The 22,818-nt window shown below is 36.8% G+C and overlaps 1 protein-coding gene across 1 annotated transcript in view; it reads right to left on the reverse strand.

Annotated features, from left to right (window-relative positions):
• Positions 1–5: 5 nt before the first annotated feature.
• The window catches only part of ADAM29 (ADAM metallopeptidase domain 29), a 26,009-nt gene continuing 3,196 nt past the window's right edge, over positions 6–22,818 (reverse strand). The window contains exon 2 of the mRNA XM_019636123.1: positions 6–26. Within this exon, the coding sequence (XP_019491668.1) occupies positions 6–26 (21 nt within the window). The remainder of the gene's footprint in view (positions 27–22,818) is intronic.

The following is a 22,818-nucleotide window of genomic DNA, read 5'->3' on the forward strand; positions in this document are numbered from 1 at the left end:
CAGAGTCACACCATCAGAGAAGCACACTACAAGAGAAAATACAAAGAACAGTAGAAACAGGTGGGGATTATATGCAGGCCAAGGTAGAGGAGGAAGAGAAAGATATGGCTTAAAATGGGTTAATGTCTGGCTCAAGACACGACTCAGCATACTGCCTGTGTTTACTCTTTCTTTTTTTTCATGTGTGTGAAGAAAAGTATATATATATTTGCCTTATGTTCTTTTCAACACAGGGTCCTACAGACCCTGTTCTGAAATTTCTTGACGCTCATTTCATATCAGTATAGGATATGCATGTGTTTACTCTTAAGGAATTGTGAGGCAGTGTGAGACTGTGGATGTACTAAAGAATGGTGATCGGCCGGCCATAGGCTGACAGTTTTTGAAACTAGATGAAGGACACATAGTGATTAATGATATTGTTCTTCGAATACATGAATATGTATGAACATTTTCACAATACATATACCGAGGTGCCAAAAAGAATGTATACACATGACTTGTATTTACCTTTTGTTTTTGGTATATATTGAGTATTACAATTTCAATACAGCTTTTTTCCTTTCTTAAAGTGTGTATACATTATTTTGGCACCCTCTGTATAAAACAAAGAGTCTTAATGGAAAGGTAAGCATATATCATGTTTTGAGAGGGAGTCTCTATACACATTGACTTGGTATAAATATTTACATATAGTTTTTTCTTTCAATTTCAAATGATAAGTTATTTAGCCACATTACTCAAGAGAGATATATTAACATACTCACATAACATTATTTTTTCTTATTGTCCTTAATATATATATATAAATATATCCACGCAACAAATTATTACTTGTCTTATCTCCTTTCTGTGTTCCTCTTTTCATCTAATTCTGCCAAACTGCAAGGAAAATAGTATCATTTGGGTTTCACATTGTTGATAGGTATGTTTTAAGTAGGGATTTAAGTAGAATTAAGTAGGGATAAAGGACTTTCCATGAAAAAGTGTGACTACAGAGGAGATTGCTGTTGCTTTTCATGAAAGGAAGATTCCATACGTAATGAAAATGATTCCAGAGAAAAAGTGTCCAAATACATGGAATCAAAATTTAAAAAAAAAGAAGAGAAAAGCAAAAATGAGTAAACTATCCAGAGAATAGGTTCTTAATTGGGCACTTTCCATTTGTATATCATCTACTATGGGAAGTGGATTTGATCAGTGTGTTTTAGATCTGTCATAGCAGACTTTTGTGCTTTTTCAATTTTTACAGGGATTTTTTGATGTCATTACTTAAAGAACTCTTAGTACTTTAATGACCTGATGATGACTGTGGATAGTCACACTAGATAAATAAAAATTGGCATGTATATGTAAAATATTGAATGCAATTTTACAAATTTCTAATGTGTACCTTTCCCCCAACCACTCTGTCTAAATTGGTGCTCAAAACAACGAACTTATTTAGGTTTGTATTATTCATGTTTCCCAAGTGGGTAGTCCAGTGTCTGTACATTATCTAGTTTTATTAATATTTTTTAATTAATATTTTATTTAAGGAAGAAAGTAACAAATCAGTATTGTCAGGTAGGCATTGTGTTTGTGCTATATTTCTCATTTTCACAAATATGTGAAATGTTTGTATTATTGGGGCAAATATTTTTGTATTTGTATTTTTCATACAAGACACACACACACACATATATATATATAAATTGTGTAAATATATATACATTATATATATACATTATATATATATATATTAGTTTAAGTTAATACATCTATATAAAGATTGAACTTGGGAGCTTGTTACCTTGCAATCCTAAAACTGTGAGGATTTAGATGTTTTTGCCCTGTAAGACAATATTACCTTCCCCAAAGCTTTCCCTTATCCTTCTGGGATTATTGACTTCCTTTGCATTTCTGAAGGTACTTATTTTGCCTTCAGTACACACCCATCTCCAGCTGTTAGCTTTCTAGTTTGATTTTATTCCATTTTATATGGTGTTGAAAAACGTTCTTCTTCTTAAGAGTATAATCAAATATAAACATATTTAAGTAACATCCATCTAATCCATTGTACTTCCCCCTCCAATACCACCATTGTCTACTGTTGATTGAACATTATGATACATACTAATAAATGTATAGACAATTAATAAATTCTTTTCTATATTCCCACAGTTTCATCAAATTGATAAAGCTCTGTACTTTTAGTACCACCTCCCTTCTCACACATACTTATAGCCTAATTCAGTTTGCCAAAAAATGAGTAACAACCCATTAAAACAAAATTTTGTAGCTTTCACTCAAGTGAAGTATACTAGAATAGGAAATAATAAATGCTATAGATCTCCCTCAAGATGTGAATACTTGTTAAAGACATGTTTTTGGGTTTTTTTGCTTATTTGTGTGTGTGTATTCATGCATACACAAATACTAGCACCTCTCTCCTTTATGTGAAATTCTTGAATGACTTACCAGCAATAGAATTAATGGTTTCCATGGTCCTTTCTAGCTATAGCCATATTCATAGATCATTTGTACTACCCATCTCTATGTACAAAGATTTTCATTTGGGACCTCACATGAGAATGAATAAAAATCCCCTTCCTTTTTGTCTCTGAATTGGTTAAATTCTAGATCTAGCTACTTAGCAACAAGACTCTCTCAGTTCTACAGACCATGGCAACTGGCTAAAGTCCCTCCTCACTGTGACTCCACGATCTCCATCAAACTTTAATTCTAACTACTCTTCAATATGAAAAAATTCAACTGTATTCCTTATCCCCACCCTATGTGTTCCCTATATACAATAGAAACACTTTAGTTTCATTAATTTTGATTATATTCTTGCTCTAGCCCCAGATTATTTCCCCAACATTGAATCATATTGTGGAACACTTAAAGTACTTCAAGTTCCAGAAAAAGGTTTAACCCTATTTAAAATATTCTACAAGGAATCCAAATGTCAGTAATCATCAATAACTTCCTTTGAAAGGTCAATGAAATTACACAGAGACATTTCATATCTGCATGTAACTATATGTCATCAGTTAGAAAAACCATTGTCAGAAAGAAAAGGAAAACAAAACTTAGAAGAAGAGAGAGGTGAGCAAAAAATAGAGCAGGAATAAATTTGATAGGTAGATTGACTAGCTGTCAGTTAAAAATTGCCAATGTGGGTAGACCTATATTTAGCAAGTTGGCAGGGGTAAGCCAAGAAAGCATGTTTAGTTATTATCCTTGAGCGTTTACCTGTGGAATAGAGGGGTTGCTCATGTCTGCCAGTTTGATACCTGCCAGTGTGTTGCTATTTCCCCTCCAGCTTAGTAAGTCTATCCCGGATCTGTGCCTCTTCCCTCATTGGAATTTTTCACTTTCTCTCCAGCTTTCATCACAAATAGTTTCTAAAAGACTGAATTTGAACTATGACTATGTTCTTTTTTCTATTAGTTTTCAAGGGCTGGTGTAGCAAAATACCACAAAGTAATTATTTAACAAAAATGTATTGCCTGACAACTCTAGAGGATAGTCTTCCAATGTCAGGGTTTGCAAGGCCTGGCTCTTTCTGAAGGCACTAGAGAAGCATCTGTTACAGTCTTCGCTTCTGTTAGTTCTTTGCCTTGTGGAAGCATGATTCAGTTTTTGCGTGATGCTCTTCTGTTCAAATTTTTCTCTTTAAATAGGACACCAGTCATATTGAATGTGGGGCCCACCCTATTCCAGAATTACCTTATCCTACTAATTACCTCTGTAATGACTCTATTCCCAAATAAGTACATTTTCTTAAGTACTGGAAGTTATACTTCAAAATATGAATTTTAGGGGACACAATTCAAACCATCACAATCTCCTTGGCTTAGTTTAATGGCCGGTAGTGACATTGTTATTAGGGCAGGAGAGATGAATGTAAGAAAATATTGCTATTTATTATGAAAAATTTCAAATCCTCGAAATTTTTTTATATGTTGTAGTCCTAAACAGAAAAAGGATTTGTTTGGTCAATTTTAGTTAACTAAGTGGCTTTCTTTTCATCATAATAATTGATTACTTATTACATCTTTTCTCATGTTTTACCTTAGCTTAAAAGATGGTGCACATATTCTATTAGATTTATGCATAATGATTTCATTTTTGGGGTGGTAGTGCAAATGGTATTGTATTTTAAATTTCAATTGGGTACTCTCACTACCCAATTTTTAGAGTTACTAATAAACTACCCTAGTCAAAGACAGAGGAATAGACACATCGATCAATGAAACAGAATAGAGACATCAGAAACAGAAATACGCATATATCCACTAAAATATATTCAAATGATTTTGACTAAGTCACCATGACATTGAAAGGTAGCAGTATATGTCACTCCAAAGTATGCCATTTGGGCATATTGATTATTTTGGATGAAACGCACTTAAGGCACAGCTGGTGCAGGAAAAATAATCTGATCCTTCTTTGTTGTTCTGAAAGTAGGAGATAAATCTCCCATGTGAAAAATACCCTCCTTGGGCCGGCCGAGTGGTGCGATGGTTAAGAACTGGCTTGGGATGCCAGAGGGCCCCAGTTCGGATCTCACATATGAGGGCCAGTGACACTGTCCTCTACAGCTAAGATGCTGAACAACAGCTCAACCTGGAGCTGGGCTGCCGAGAGTCGCAGGTGACAGCGTAGGCTGCAGCCCCTATGGCAGTGAGTTGCCATGGGCTACCGTATGTAGCCAGCAGCCAGCGGGAGCGGCCAGCAGCCACAATGAGCAGCCGTCCAGAAGCCAGCGACTGACCTGACTCGCCCGGGAAGAGAGCAATGATGGTGCCAACTTGGGCCAGTGAAGCAATGTCCTCCACAACTAGACTGAAGAACAAAAAAAGACAGCAACTTGTCTTTTCCCCTTTCCCCAATTCCCCAGCACTGTTCCCATCCCCCCAATTCCCCAATAAAAAAAATACCCTCCTTGCCCCAACAAGGGGGAAAACACTCTTATTAACCAGAGACAGGGAATTTGGGGATGACCTGTTAAACTAACCCTAATCTTCTAGTTACTTCTTCACAATTTACTATTCTTAGCCCAAATTCCTTTGTATTGTCAATTCCTCACAAATTTATAGTCTAAAAGGTAACTTTGGTCAGTATTTTGAGTCCTCATTCCCTTGTGAAAGTTCCCATGTATGTGAAAAATTTAATAAATTTGTATGTTTTATCTTGTTAATCTGTTTTTGTCAGTTTAATTGTCAGGCTCAGGTAGAAACCTTAAGATGGTTTTCATCCTTATAGCATTTGATGAAAAATGAAAGAAAGGTAAAAAATAGTACTGGAATCCTTAGGCGTCTTACATGCAATATAGATATAGATACAGATGATAGATGATATAGATAGATATAGATATAGACAAATACCTCACCTTGTAAAATGAAAAATTATAACACTTCTAGGTGAAAACATAGGGGAAAAAATCTGTGGGCATGGATTTGGTGATGATCAGATACAACATCAAAATTACCATCTATAAATGAAACAATAATTGAACTTTACTTAAATTGAAAACTTTAAGAAATATATTAAGAGAATAAAAATACAAGATTCACACTTTGAGAAAACACATAGATTTCATATTTGTTAAAAGACATATCAAACATATACAAAGGATTCTTAAAACTCAGCAATAAGAAAAAACCTACTCAATTAAAAAAGAAACAAAGGTGTAAACTGACACTTTGCCAAAGAAGATACAAATAAGTATGTGAAAAATGTGCATATAATTTGTTACTAAAAATACACATTAAAATGATGATTTTATTCTTTTAATGCTGAATAATGTTCCATATTCTTTTGCATATATATATATGTATATATATATATGTGTATATATATATATATAATGCTAAGTGAAATAATAATGCATATACCATCCATATGATCTCACTTATAGATGAAATCTAAAAGAAAGCTTATATATGTAGAGAACAGATTGGTGGTTGCCAGAGCGGGGTTTGGGAGAAATGGGTGAAGGGGGTCAAAAGGTACAAATTACCAGTTATAAAATAACTAAGTTAAGGGGATATAATGTACAGCATGGTGACTATAGTTAATGATATCGTATTGCATCCTTAAAAGTTGCTAAGAGAGTAGATCTTAAAAGTTCTCATCACAATCACAAGGAAAAACATTGTAACTATGTATAGTGACAGATGTTAACTAGACTTATTGTGATGATCATTTCACAGTATATGCAAATATTGAGTCATCATGTTGTACACATGATATAAAAAAAGGAGATCTACTACATATTGTTAAATAAAAGTTTGGGTATCAAAGGAGCAAAGAAGGATAAGGAGGAGGAAGCATAACGGGAGGAGGAGGAAGAGAGAAAGGAGAAGTTATCTAGTAGTAATCTTCTGGGTGTCTAAGGTACCTTTACATCCTCAGGACCTAGCAAGGTTAGTGGTGCACAGTAGAACCTTCTAGGCTGTGAACTTCTGGAGAAAGTGAATGATAAATTATTTATCATATTATCCTTAAGATACAGATAATGTCTGGCTCTTAATTAATATTCAATATAGAAAAGAGAGAGAGAATAAGGTTTGGGAAAGTCCTATTGCTAGAAGGGAAAAATAGAGCAGAGGTAGATTTTACTTGGAATGGGAAATGAAGCAGAAAAAGTTACAAATTCATGGGGCATCCATCTACACTGATATGAATAAATAATTGGATAAACAAATGAGGGAAAAGAGACAAATCTTCCTTACAGAAACATTCCAAAAACTGTATGTAAATACTCCTCTTCCCTTGAGTGTAAGCTGGAATTCAGTGCTCACTTCCAAATAACAGAAGATGGAAAAGGAGGAAAATATTAACTTTACAGCAAAGAAACCTGGCAAGTGCTACATTAACCAAGTGATCAATATTAATACCACTGATGATGCCACATTGATCTCCTGTATGATATTATGTAATTAATAAAGGTACTTCATCTCTGTGGTACTCTTTCCAAAAATCCATAGCTCCAGTCTAATTATGAAAAAAACATCAGACAAGCAAAGATTCTACAAAGTAACTGACTAGTACTCCTCAAAACTGTCAAAACCACAAAAAAAAACCACACCAAAAACAAAGAAAGACTATGATATAGTCACATATCAGGGATGACTAATGAGATATGATAAATAAATGCAATGCGGTATCCTAGGCTGGAACCTGGAATAGAAAAATGATGTTAGTAAAAACTAGGGAAACCCAAATAAAGACTAGAGTTTAGTTAATAGCAATAGTACCTATGTTGGTTTCTTAGTTTTGACAAATGGAATGTAAGCTGCAAAAGAGGAAACTGGGTGAAGGATTGCATTGGTTTCTTAGTGCTGCCACAAAAAAATCACCACAAACTTAAAATAGCAGGAGCTTATTTCTTCAAGTTCTGGAAGCCAAAAGTCTGAAGTCAAGATGTCAATAGTGTTGGTTCCTTCTGGAGGCTCTGAGGAAGAATTCATTGCACGCCTCTCTCCCAGCTTCCAGTGCCTTGTGGCCATCTTTGGTGTATCTTGATTTGTAGCTGCCCACTAAGCTTACATGGCCTTCTTCCTTTGTCTTTTATACAGACACTTGTCATTGGACTGAGGGCCCATGCTACATCTAAGACCATCTCCTCTCAAGATCCTTAACTTAATTATATCAGCAAAGACCCTGTTTCCAAATAAGGCTCCCTTCACAGGTACTGAGGCTGGGACTGCTACTGGGGGCTGATATTTAACCCACTACAGGGGTATATGGGAAATCTCTGCACTATTTTTGCAACAACAAAACAAAAACAAGAACACATCAATGAGAAACCACTACACATCTATTAAAATGATTAAAATCCCCAAAATTATTAATACAAACTTCTGCAGAGGGATTCAGCACAATAAGAACCCTCATTTATTGCTGGCATGAACACACAATAGAGCAGCCATTTTCAAAGACAGCTTAGTAGTTTCTTAAAGCTAAATATAGTCTTTCTGTGTGATCTAGCAGTCATACTTGCAGATATTTCACAATTAAATTGAAAACCTATGTCATACACAGTTGGTGGGAATTCAGATTGGTGCAGCCACTATGGGAGGCAGTGTGGAGGTTCTTCAAAAAATTAAGAATAGAATTACCATATGACCCAGCAATCCCTCTCCTGGGTATATACCCCATAAATCTGAAAACATTTATCCGTAAAGATATATGTACTCCGATGTTCATTGCAGCTTTATTCACGGTGGCCACTACATGAAAACAACAAAAGTGTCCTTTGAAAAATGATTGGATAAAGAACATGTGGTATACATACATAATGGAAGATTACACTGCCATAAGAAAAGTTGAAATACTGCCATTTGTGACAACATGGATGGATCTTGAGATTATTATGCTAAGTGAGACAAGCCAGACAGAAAAAGTCGAGAGCCATATGATTTCACTGATATGTGGGATATAAAACTGAAAGCAATAAAAGAACAAGAAAAACAAATAAACAGAAATTCATAGACACAGACATAGTTTAGTGGTTACCAGAGGGTAAAGGAGGAGGGGGGTGGTAGATGAGGGTAGAGGGAGTCACATATATGGTGATAAAAGGAGAACTGACTCTGGATGGTGAACACACAATGTGATGTATAAATGATGTATAACAGAATTGTACTCTTGAAACCTATGTAATTTTACTAACCGTTGTCACCCCAATACATTTTAATTAAAAAAAATTGAGGCACTTCTGATGAAATAAATTTGAATTATAAATAATAAAAAAGGAGTTTGTCTACACAAAACCGCCTAAAAATATTTGTATCTGCTTTAGTAATAATCTCTAAACCTGAAGGCAACAAACACGTCTTTCAGTGGGTGAGTACTTTAACTCTGGTAGATTCATACAATGCAATACTTTCCAGTGATAAAAGGAATAAATTGATAATTCGTACATACATATGGAAAAATCTTAAATGAACAATGCAACCTGAGAGAGGCCAGTCTGAAAAAGGTTGCATTTATATGATATATAAATGAAATCAATTATATCATTTATATGATATTTTGGAAAATTAAAACTACAAAGATGGAAAACAGAATAATGGTTGCCAGAGTATGAGGACAGTGGAAATGATAAATAGGTAAAGCATAGTGGAATTTTGTTTTGTGAAACTATTTGGTATGATACTACAGTGGTGTATATGTTACGCAATGCATTGGTAGGAGCTTTATGGCACAAAGAGTAAACTTTAACGTATGTAAAACTTTCAAAAATCAATAGAAGGTCATTCGATTGGACCTAGACCTATAGACTGCTTGTAATTGATGTTATTCTGACATCAGTCAGCACACCTTGCTTGCCTCCTGTTATGTGATGGTTCCTGGAACAGGTTGTGGTCCTTACATGGACAAACATATAAAGTAATTTTCCATACCTGGTAGCAATCATGTACTAGTACCTATGACTATTTCCCCCACCCCCTTCTCTTTACCCTCTGTAATTCTTATTTTATTTATTTATTTATTTATTTATTTATATTTTTTATTGTTAGTTTCAGGTATAAAGAACAATGCAATAGTTATCCTTTTCACCCTTCACACAGAAACAATCCCCCTCCCCCATCTACTGCCCTCCCATCCCCGATGTCATACTTATCTATTACAATTCCATTGACTCCATTCCCACACTCTACTCCACGTCCCGTGACTATATGTACATATAATTATAATTGACATACAATATTATTCAACATCAGCTTCAGAAATACAGTGCGGTGGTCAGGCCTCTACACCCACTATGAAGTGGTCTCCCTAACAAGACATGAGTCCATCTAGCCCCCTAAAAAATATTTACAACATTATTGATTATATTCCCCAGACTGTCTTTTCTATCCCTGAGGTCATATTGTAGTTACCAATTTGTATTGTCTCATCCCTTCCCCTTCTCCTTCATCCCCACCCCCTCCCAACTAGAACCCTCAGTTTTTCCTCTGTGTCTCTGAGACTATTTCTGTTTACATTTCTCATTTATTCAGTTTTTTAGAATCCACGTATAAGTGAGATCATATGGTATTTGTCTTTCTCTGACTGACTTACTTCACTTAGCATAATGTTCTCTAGTTCCATCCATATTGTTGCAAATGGTACTATTTCCTTCTTCTTTATAGCTGAGTAATACTCCACTGTGTAAATGTACCATAGTTTCTTAATCCAGTCATCTACCGATGGGCATTTTTGTTGTTTCCAAGTCTTAGCTATTGAATAGCACTGCAATGAACATAGGGGTGCATATATTTTTTCAAATCAATGTCTTGGGTTTTTCTGAATAAATACCTAACAGTGAAATTGCTGGGTCATAAGGTAGTTCCATTTCCAGTTTTTGAGATACCTCCATACTGATTTCCATAGTGGCTGCACCAGCCTGCAGTCCCACCAACAGTGCACCAGGGTTCCCTTTTCCCCACAACCTTTCCAGCATTTGTTGTCTGTTGACTTATTGATGATAGCCATTCTGACCAGGGTAAGGTGGTATCTCTTTGTGGTTTTTATTTGCATTTCCCTAATGCTTAGTGAGATTGAACATTTTTTCATATTATTGTTGGCCATCTGTATGTCCTCTTTAGAGAAATGTCTCTTCATAGCCTCTGCCCATTTTTTAATTGAGTTGTTTGTTTTTATGGTGTCGAGTTGCATGAGCGTTTTATATATTTTGGATATTAACCCCTTATCAGATATCTCGTTGACAAATATCTTCTCCCATTCAGTAGGCTTCCTTTTTGTGTTATTGATGGTTTTTTCACAGCAAAAGAAACCATCAATAACACAAAAAGGAAGCCTCCTGAATACCCTCTGTAATTCTTGAGCACCTGCCAAATGGCTCTGGGATCCATTTCGTCTTGCATCTGCCCAAGACATGCTTTGTATGTAAGTTTCCCTTAATAAATTCCATTAGTTACCAGACTAGAACAGCCAGCCTCTTTCTTCAGTCTTTCCCTGCTTTCTGCTTATGGAGGTAGATTTTGAGTCTGGGTTTTTTTTCCTGGGTCTGAGTGTATTTTATTTTATTGGTCAGCATCACATTATCTCAATTTCTATACTTTCATAATAGGTGTAGCTATCTGGTAGTGCAGCTCCACTTGTTATGTTGTTTTTTTTCAAGATACAATATATATATATATTTTTTCATATTCAGAGTTTTCACATTAGCTTTAGGTTTAGCTTCTCAAATTTAAAAATAATAAAATAACCCCTTATGGTTAAGATTTTATTAGGATTGTATTTAATTTATACATTAATCTAGATATAAGATATAATGGACACTTTTACAAAATTTGTTACTTCATTCAATGAATATGGTAATACCTTGTTTAATTGTGCCTTGTTTAATTTCTCTTAGTAATATTTTGTACTGGTCAGTGAAGCAATCTTGTACATATCCTATTCATTTTATTCCTAGGTATTTGATATGTTTGTTTTTCCCACGCAGAGGCATGATGGGAGCCACTGAAGAGCTTGAAGCTGGGGAGGGTCATGACCATAATTGCATTTGAAGACATAATTCTGTTTGGCACAAGGTAATGAGAGTGCCATGTGGATATGTAGGCAAACCCGGAGAAGTTACACAGTTCACACTTTACTCCATTCTCCATTACATCGAAACATCCACCAAGTACTGTCTTCTAGTTCCTAAATAGCTTTTACATATTTATCTGTAACTCTCCATCTTACTGCCACATCTCAAGTGCTGTCCCACATTCTCTTATGCCTTGGTTACTACAATAGCCTCCTCCTGACTCCATATTTTGTCCTCCAATCTGTTCTACATATTGTAGCCATAGTGACTTTTTACAAAAACAAATCTGATTATGTCCCCAGGGTATGATTTTGTTTCCCTCAGCTTAACGTGCTCTCAAGGCTCTCTCTCTATGACTCTTGCTCACTTCTCTAACCCACCCCTCACTATTCCAGCTTTCTATTTAACTCCAAAGAATTTCTTTCAGTTTCCGGAACTATTTGTTGTGGGTCTTTAAACATGTCCACTCTGCCTGGAACAATCTCCCTTGCTCCCTGATCACCCCTGCCTGACAAACCCCTACTCATTCTTCATGTCTCATCTTCTTTATCTTTGATTTCCAATAGTTTGAATACAATGTACATAAGTATGATTTTATCCTGCTTGAAGTTTGCTGAGCTTCTAGGCCTGTGGCTTATTATTTTAGATCAAATTTGGAAATATTTTTTACCATTAATTTTAAAAAGATTTTTGTCTGTCATCTCGTCTCTCTTCTCTTTTTCTGAGCCTTCAAAAATCCATACATGTTAGCTTGCTTGATATTGTCCACAAGTCACTGATGTCCTGATCATTTTCTTCCCAATTATTTTTGTTCTCCCTGTGTTTTAGGGTGGATAATTCTTATCAATCTATCTTCAAATTCACTGATACTTTCTTTTCTTTTCTTTTTTTTCTTGTCCCAGATTTTTAAAAAAATTATTTCAGGTGTACAAAACATAATGATTAAACATTTAGACCCCTCACAAAGTGATAACCGCACCCCCCCAGATCTATTACCCCTCTGATATAGTACATAGCTATTACAGTACCATTGACTATACCTAATACTTTATTTTCTAGTGTCCAATTTATCATAAACCTCATCCAATAAATTTTGAAATCACACTGCATTTTTTAGTTCTAAAATATCTTGGGTCTCTATTTTTCTCCTGAGATTCTCTTTATCTTTTCCTATATATTTTTTAAAACAAATTTATAATAGTTAGTTAATTAATTAATTAATTTACTTTTAGAATGTTAAATTTTATTTAATACATTGAAAATATTTCATACATGCATTTATTTTAGCAGTTTATTTGGGTTTGGTTGTATGGGCTAAGGAAACATGTTACTGGTGCTGAGCCCTGCAGTCCTGGGCTGTTCACAGAACCTTTGTACCTCAATATCCAAGTGACAGAGCTGGGCCTGGATGGTGCACTGTGGATTGTATCATCCAGGTCTAGTAGTCTAGTAGCTAAGGTTGTATTCAGATTCTCACCGACTTCAAAGAGATTCCTTGTACACACTCTGATATTGGTGGCATCGTACACACAGTAGGCACTTGGAACATAATAAGTTGACTGTTTACCAAAAATTTCAAGCTTCGTATTTTCCAGAGAATGACTCTCACCTAAAATATTTGTCGAACTGGATCACCGTACAGTTGACCCTTGAACAACATGGGGTTGAACTGTGTGGGCCCTCTTGCATGCAGATATTTTTCAATAAATATATTGAAATATTTTTTGGAGATTTCATTGTCATGAAGCAGTCATATTGATTACACCTAGGCTGCTATAAAGCAACCGTACTGCTTGCTTCTTTGTTATCTATGCATCAGTCATACAATAGTTATTTTAAAATCCTTATCTAATAATTCCAATATCTGGTTAACCTATGTGTCTGCTGCTATTGGGTTGTCAGAAAAGTCATGACACATTTTTGCAACAGATGGCACTAAGTTCATTTTTGGAAGTACTAGAGTCATTTGAATCTATGTTATTGCTATGTCATTTGACAGCTGACAGTCCTAGCTTCATTCTAAAAAATAATTGAGCGATTTGGTTGAGTTTTGAAGATTTTACAAGTTGAAGATGGAAGACCAAACTGTGCTTTTTTTGCCATATTTTACTGTTTTTCTTCCATAAAGGGAAGAACATGCATCAAGCTTGTGAAAAGTTGCATTAAGTTTACGGTGACAATGCTCTACAAGAATGTCAGTGCCAACAACGGTTCACGAAATTCTGTGCTGGTGATTTTGATCTCAGTGACGCTCCTCTGTCAGGGAAGCCCACCGAGGTTGATGATGACAAAATAAAGACACTGATCTCAAACCCGTGTTAAATCAATGCATCTTCAGTCTTTTCCTTTTTTCCTTAACATAGGTAGATATGATTATAACCTGTAACCAGTGTACTTATAACTAGTGTTTCTCTTAAAACAATGTTTTAGTTAAATATTGTGTAATTTACATGTATTGTAGTTATTTGTATTTCAGTTCAAAATTATTATAATTTCTGTTTTGACTGCTCCTTGACATATAGAATACTTAGAAATATGTTACTTTATTTCCAGGTGTAATATTGTGATATTATGATTTATAATAAATATATATATATATATTTGGTCTTCATCCTAGTTTCTGGCACAGGGTTTCTAAAACCCTTAGAATTTCCTAACCGAGAAGAGAAATAAATTTGTCTTTGTTATGTTAATGTGGTGACTTTTGTTAATCACCTAACAATGGGGGCTGGCTGCCAGTGAAGCCAACCATGTGATTAGAGGTTGAAATTTTCAGTCTCACCCTGCCCCCCACCTCCATGGAGGGGAAAGGGACTGGAGATTGCATTCAATCACCAATGGCCAATGATTTGATCAGTCATGCCTAGGTAATGAAGCCTTTATAAAACTCCCAAAGAATGGGCTTTGAAGAGCTTCTGGGTTGGTGAACACGTGGAGATGCAGGGAGAGTGATATGCCTGCAGAGGGCATGGGAGCTCTGTGTCCCTTTCCACAAACCTTGCCCTATGCATCTCTTCCTTCTGGCTGTTCCAGAGTTATATCGTTTTATAATAAACTGGTAATCTAGTAAGCAAAATATATCTCTAAGTTCTGTGAGCTGCTCTAGCAAATTATTCGAACCAAAGGAGGAGGTCATTGGAACTCCTGATCTATAGCTGGTCAGTCAGAAGCACAGGTGACAAACTAGACTCATGATAGGCAATTGAAGTGAGGGGATAGCCTTGTAGAGCTGAAACCTTAACCTGTGGGATCTGATGCCATTTTCAGGTAGATAGTGTTGAATTGTAGGACCTCAGCTAGTACAGGAAAATTGCTTGGTGGTATGGAAAACCAACCTCACACGTTGGAATTGGGTGCAGAATCTTAGTTGATGATCAGAAGTGGTATCAGAGTCATAATCATACCAGGCAATTGGAGTTTTTCTAGTTATCTTTAATGCTATTGGTTTCTAGCTTAATTATATAGGATTTAGAGAATATACTCTTGATTAAAACCATCTACATTTTTAGGGGGATTTCCTTCTGGTCCACCATAAGGTGGACTTTGGTAATAGTCCATATGAGATGAACAAAATTGAATTTTGTCACTTTTGGGGTAGTATTCTCTCTCTTATCTATCTATCTATTTTTTTTTAAGATTTTATTATTGGGGAAATGGGGGAGGGGAACAGACAAGTTGCTGTCCTTTTGTTCTTCAGTCTAGTTGTGGAGGATGTTGCTTCACTGGCCCATGTTGGTATTATCATTGTGCTCTTCCCAGATGAGGCAGATCGGTTGCCGTCCTCTGGATGGCCCACGGCGGCTCTTGGCAGCTCATACCAGCTGCCAGCTGCTCACGCTGGTTGCCAGCCACACATGGTATCTTATGGCAGTCCACTGCAGCAGGGGCTGCAGCCTACGCCGTCGCTGGCGACTCATGGCAGCCCAGCTCTAGGTCGAGCTGTTGTTCACTATCTTAGCTGTAGAGGGCAGTGTTACTGGCCTCCATGTGGGATCCGAGCTGGGGCCCTGCTGCTCAAAGCTGCCATCCCAAGCCAGCTCTTAACCAATGTGCCACTCGGCCGGCCCCATCTTATATATCTATTTGTTCAAGTTTCTTCATTATATACTGAAAATCTCATCCTGCAGGATTTGTTGTCTACTCTTTCTATTACTATTAAGAGAAGTGGGTTAAAAGTCTCCCCCTTGGTGATTTGGATTTTTCTATTTTCATATTGTTCCCTTTGTATTTTAAGTTACCTTAGTGAATGCATACACATTTAGGATTTTCATGTCTTTCTGATGATTTGCCTTTTATCATTACAAAATGTTCCTCATTATTTCTAGTAATGCTTCTTGCCTTAAAGTTCATTATCAGATGTTAAAACAATTATACTGATTTAATTTGGCTAATATGTGCATGAAAAAAATTCTTTTTCAAGTTTTTACACTGTCTTTATTTTTAAATTGTGTTTCTAATAAATAGCATGATGCTAGATTTTAGACTTTATTCACTGAACTATGTCAATCATTTACTTGGCTAATGTAATCCATTTTACATAGGCCTTATATGTACCATAGTCCATTTTCTTTTTCTATTTTCACGTATTTGCATTATGTTTGTTTTCCTCCTCACTTGACTGTATTTGTAGTAATCAAATACCATTTATTATGGATTTTCCACTTTAATCAATTTCTTATATTTATATAATCTTATTATTTTAATGATTAGAGATTGCAACATGCATACTCAACATCATGTAGTAGAATCCATATCATTAACTTACCTCTTTCCAATACTGCTAGAGGCTTAAACATATTAACTCTGTTTTCATACCTCCCAGCTTGTGTAATAAATGTTTATATTTTGTTCTGCATGAATTTATAATCCATATGATACTATTAGTATTGTTTTGTATAGTTTGTTTTAATTATTTTACCCACATATGTACTGTATCTTGTGCACTTCATACCCATCTGAACATTCACTTTTCTTTTTGGTAAAATGTTTCTCCTAATTGAAAAAGAAACATAGTCTTTCTTTGAGTGATCACCTCTCAATGACATTTTTGCCTAAAGAAAGTTCTATTCTTTTTCATTCTTGAAGTTAATTTTGAAAAACTAAAGAATTCTAATTTTGCAATTATATTAATCAAGTGAATATGTTATTCCATTGTTGTCAGCATTCAACTATTTTATTGAGGTCAGCCATCTGTCTAATTTCATTCTTTTTAAGATATGGATATTTTATCTCTGGCTACTCTTAAGATTTTGCAGTGTCTCTGGTTTTCAATAGTTTTATTATGATATTACTAAGTGTGTGTCTGTGTGTTTATCCTGTTTAAAATTTAATTAGTTTTTTGAAGCAGTGGGATAATATGTTTACATACTTTGGGAAAATTCTCAGCCATTATGTTTTTTATTACTTCTATTAAATTCTCTCTTTCTCTACTGGGACTCTATTTAAATGGTTTTAGGTTTATTGATATGTTTCACATGTGACTTATCCTATTTTGAATGCTTTTTAAATGTGTGTCAGTAATTGATAGTTTCACTGACTTTTCTTCTAATTAACTAATTCAGTTAATTGCACAATGCAGTCTATAATTCAAATTGTTCACTTGATATGGGAAAGCCCCCTCACTATAGGAATTTTAAGTTTCCTTTCCCTAGTTTCTTAGCTCCTTAGTCCCTGGTCTTAATCACTTTTAAAATCAGTTTCTTCATCTTAAACTAAAGATTGTTCCTAGCCTGAATCATAGAATGTCTCTCACCCCCTGCTTCAGATAATTACCCAGAAGCTTGTGGACTGTGGCCCAGCCTTCTCTGTAGGCCATTCTGGGCCTAACTCCTGGGTAAACAACAACACCTGAATGACTAGCTAAAGCCAGAAGAAAAAGCTATAGGCCCCATGAAATTAAATGGACTTGTACCCTGTGTCAGTAGCTTTGAGTCCTGTTCCTTGGGCCAGCACTTTTAAATCTATTAACCAAAATCCATCTCTGTTTTCTGGGGGCCATTGGGATACAAATGATGCCCCAGCAGGGCTTCCAGTACATCCAGACCAAGGAGGTCAACACAGCCTTCCAGGTAGATCTCAAAACCCCCTGCCCCTCATTTAAGATCAGATAGGGCGAGAGTTCTGTGAATCCCCGCTAGGTAGGGACAATGACCACTTTCAGCAGGAAGCAGATACAGAAGAAGAGACCTCCTGTCCCTCAACGTCCCATAGAGATTTATGGGCATCACGCCTCTCAGGGGAAAATAGCAGGCAGTTAGAGGCAGAAATTGGGTCTCCCAACGTTCCTGCACGTTCGACATGGCCTATGGAGAGCGGCCGCCCAGAAACCTCCCCTCTACACCCACACTTCCCCCTTATCTACCATAACCATGAGCCACTATGAAGACACTAGAAGACACAAACTACCTAACTAGATTAGTCACTCACACCTGCATGGTAAAGGTTACAATGACCTTCATCTCACTTTAGCCTCATTATATCATCATTATACTATCATGTGTATGCCCATAAGTTCATTCATATCATTATAACAGACTGAATTCTGGGAAGGAACATACATAGTCTAAAAAGATGAGATAATAGTCTCTTGTCAATCACAGGTGCCAGTCAAGTAGCCCCATACCAGGAGAGGAGTAGCCCTTTCTAGAGAAAATAAAATAAAACCACCAAGCTCTCACTAGCCAGGGACCTTGAGCCACTCCCTTATGCTCGTCCCCATCCTATCTCTTTGGAGAGCACCGTATTTCCCCATGTATAAGATGTTCCCATGTATAAGACGCACCTTAATTTTGGGGCCCAAAATTTAAAAAAAAATGTATTACATAAAGTTATTGAACTCAAGTTTTATTCATCATAAAATTCATACAACGCCTCATCACTGTCAAAACTCCCAACCATTAGCTACAACCACTGTATAAGATACACCCAGTTTTTAGACCCCAAATTTTTCAAAAATGAGTGTCTTATACACGGGGAAATATGGTACTTTCCCTTCTAATAAACTGCTCTTTCACCACTGTATTTCTGTGTCTCGTTCACTTCTTTGCTCGAGATGCCAAGAACCTGGACGCTGCACCAAGAAGGGACTGTTCTCTGGTAACACTGATTTCCTAAATTTAGATATTTTATTTTTAAGTTCTAGAATATATATTTCATAACTGTGCATAGAAGTTAATTTCTGGTGAAAAGAATCTACACTCTTTCACATAGTTTGTTCACTTTTCTTCCAGTTTTTCTAAAACAGTAATCAGTGATTTTTTTTTTTTTGTTCAGGTCTATCTTTTATACTTTCTGGATCATCTTTTAGATGGCTTCTAGCTTCTCTTTTATTATCTTTATTGTTGTTGGTTTTTTATTATTGGCCATAATTTCTTCTTAATATGTGTGATAATTAAAAAAAAAAGATTTTGTTGGGGAGTTGGGGGAGGGGAACAGACAAGTTTCTGCCCTTTTGTTCTTCAGTCTAGTTGTGGAGGACGTCGCTTCACTGGTTGGTATTATCATTGCGCTATGTTGGTATTATCATTGCGCTCTTCCCGGCTGAGGCAGTTGCTCACCGGCCATTGGATGGCCACTCACAGTGGCTCTTGGCAGCTCATGAAAGTGCATGCCAGCTGACAGCCAGCCCCACTGCAGTAGGGGCTGCAACCTACGCCATTGCTGGTGACTCACAGCAGCCCAGCTCCAGGTGGAGCTGTTGTTCACCATCTTAGCTGTAGAGGGTGCAGCGTCACTGGCCCTCATGTGGGATCCAAAGCAGGGCCCTGCTGCTCAGAGCTGGCATCTCAAGCCAGCTCCTAACCAACGTGCCACTCGGCTGGCCCCCAGAAATAGTGTCATTTTAATAAAACAAAAATGCCATAGTGGACTTCCTATCGAGAGCCCACGGGCCTCTATTTTTTCAGCTCTGAAAACAATGGGTGATTATGTACTGATACTCAAATTTTGAAAAACACAATTCTCCAGCTTATATCCCAAACTCCTTCAAAATCAGGCAAATGTTTTAAATGGAAGTACATACCTTTGAGGCAAGCTGCTTTCCACTAGAGCAGCGGTTCTCAACCTGTGGGTCACGACCCCTTTGGGTCGGACAACAAAAAGATACTTACATTATGATTCATAACAGTAGCAAAATTACAGTTATAGAGTAGCAACGAAAGTAATTTTATGGTTGGGGGGGTCACCACAACATGAGGAACTGTATTAAGGGGTCGTGGCATTAGGAAGGTTGAGAACCGCTGCACTAGATCTTTGCTTCCTAAGTACAACAGACTGTAGATATTTCTGCCTTTAGAAGCTTTAGCCTATCTCCCCAGCCTCCCACAAAGGACCTAAACTCAGCAAATGTGGTCTGAGGAAAACTAATTTTGAATCTGATGGCCTTATGTGTCTGACTGAAACAGTGACACTGTATCTTCCATTTTGAGATTTAAACTTCTAGTGTAACTTGATTTAACAGTGTAGTTTAGTTTAGGACCTTTTGACAGTTTTTCTTTTCTTTGCTTCTCTTCCCTCCTGCCAAACCTTAATGATTCTATTTATTATACATTTACTATGCATACCAGTTTCAATGGTTCTGTTTACTCCAGACCATATGCAGACCAGGCTCAATGACCCTGGTTCCTCAAGGAAACCTCCAGGACACTGACTTGAAAGAAATTTTTACATCTGCATAAGGTCCACGCCTATCCCTGAAACAAACCAGCCTCTGGGAAGTTCCTTTTTCCAGGAATTGCCTGACCAACTTCCCCTTTCCTTTCTTCTGCCTCTCCTTATCTGCCTAAAACATCTTTTGGCATGCGGGGGTGAGGTGAGGGGGAGGAACGTTCAAAGGCCATCCCCTCAGAATCCTGGCATTTTGAGTAAACCTATTATTTGTTCCATCAACCTCTCTTGAGTTTTGGCTTTCATGAGGGGAGCTGCCAGATTTTTAGCATGGTAACATAATTTATCAGTCTAATCTCTTGTACACATGAAGAGGTTTTCAGGTTTCTCTTTGTTTAGCAGAGGTGCTCTAACTGAGTGGGCCAAGTTTGATCCTTAATTTAAATTCAGAATTATCATATTTTAGGGAACAACCATTTTCCAGGGGAAATAAACACTAACAATTCAAATTGTTTTCCCTTCTCTGTAATTTTTATGTCTTGAAATGTTCATTTCCCTGCAGCTGATACATTTACAATATAAATTTTAAAAATTTATTTGGCATTGCATGGTTGTTGTTATTTTCAGAAAAATCACTTGTTTACCAAGACCTACTTAAAATTGGAAGTATCTTCTTTATCACATTTTATAACCAAAGAAATCCAGAAATTGAGAGATAACTGTTGTTGTCATCCTGTCTTTTCTTATTTTGTTGGATCTTGATGTAAATTTAAATAAACTTTCCAAGATAGAAAAGGGCAGTGGTAAGGAATGCCCTTAAATAAAAACTTTTCATGCTTCCTACTGTTGACGAAAAACATCCAGCCTAAGAGAAAACTTATACGACTTTATTTGAGCCAAACTGACGACAATTGCTGGGAAGCAAAATCTCAACGGGTTGAGAAAATGCCCTGCAAAATGGCAGTTTGCAGCTTATTTTATACATAGAATCAAAGGAGGAAGGTTACATTATCCATTGGTGATAGATTAAGGGGGTGGGAAAAAATAAAGCAGGGAAATCTCTGGGATTGGATAAAAGTAATTGGAGAGACAGGTACTTGTTTTACACAGGTGGGTGCAGGATAGTTAACAGTTAACTTTTTACAGCACATAGAGATGGTAATCAGGAGACAAGCATAACAATGAGGAATTTTGCTGTTTCCAGCTCTGGTCCAGAAAAAGGATCACAGGCATTCCAAAGATGTTATATTAGGTGCAAAAACACAAGAGAGGTCCACTGAAAAGGCACAGACTAACTTTATGAAGGAAGCTAAAGATGTGACTTCCCACCATGGCCCACTTAGTTATGAAATTTTTTTATGTTCATGCCATCTTATGTGGTTATTTTCAATCTCCTGAGCTTGTCAGGTTAATATGTGGCCCCTTTTCCATCCACACTACTTCTGCTTTTTTTTGTATACCAAAATCAGTACTGTAACAGTCATGATTAAGTCAGAAAAAGAAAAACCACCTTAGTGAGTTTAGAGGGATAGGATTAAATATAATGAATCAGGTAAATAGCTATTGAAGAACAAAACAAGTTAAGGGAGATATTATATTGCACGACTAACTGGTTCATAACCAAGAAACACTAAGGGTAAGAGGGTGATTTCATTCATGGAACTGAGGAAGAAAGGGAAGAGGTGAGGGTTACATGAATCTAGAGGACTGTAGGGCTGGTTCCATGGATCTGAGGCTCAGAACTCTAATAGTGAAGTAGGATTTTTGGGGTGTGTGTGTGTGTGTGTGTGTGTGTGTGCCAGGATCACGGTCTCGCAGCACCGAAGAATGGAGACACGGACCAGAGAGGTATGGTTTGCAGCACAGGATAGTTTATTAGAGCAGAAAGAGTTACAGCTCTCAAAGTGAGAAGGGGCATCCGAAACTGGAATGCCCACTAGCTAGGTAGGGCAATGGATTTGTTTTTATACCTTTTTTTGTATGCCTGGGGAGAAGAGCTGGCTGGTGCTTTTTGGTGCCAAGCCTATGCTTTGAAGATATGCATTTTACCTGGGGATTCCTGACTGCCTTACGTTATGTTAACTAACCTGTTTGAAGATATGCATTCTACCTAGGAATTCCTGACTTTTTTGTTACAGGCTTGAAAAAAACTTTCCTCCTCCCCCATCTGAGTTTGTTACTCTGGTGGGTCCTGTGACTTAAACCTCAAACCTGTCTGTCAGCTAACAAAATTATTTCCCTGCCTCTGTTTTGGTTTCTGCCTGATTCCCTCTACCGTGGCAATTTCCCTGACTGCCTATAATTTTCCTATCTTAATAGTAGGTACTGCTAAGCTGGTGCAGAAGATTAGGGATAGTGAGCGCAAAGACCTGGGGCTCAGAACTCTTCAAGCAACACGTCAGACAGCTATGCTGGTATCTCTCAGGTTGACAATGAGGTTGGCTGTGAATGAATAATAGTAATAAAAAAAAAAAGGATATTGAAAGTAAGTATAACTGCCGTTTGAAATCTGTTATTGAGGTAACATTGACATACAGGAAACAAACACATCTCCCAGCACTCCAAACCCTCACTCATTCTCCCTGTTGCAGATCCCTATAAGAAGAGAGCTGGGGGCCAGCCAAATGGCTCAGTTGGTTAAGAGCTCGCTCAAGAGTTTGAGCTCTGAGCAACAG

Source organism: Hipposideros armiger, unplaced genomic scaffold (genome assembly GCF_001890085.2).
Source record: "Hipposideros armiger isolate ML-2016 unplaced genomic scaffold, ASM189008v1 scaffold_27, whole genome shotgun sequence".
NCBI classification, from domain to species: Eukaryota; Metazoa; Chordata; class Mammalia; order Chiroptera; family Hipposideridae; genus Hipposideros; species Hipposideros armiger.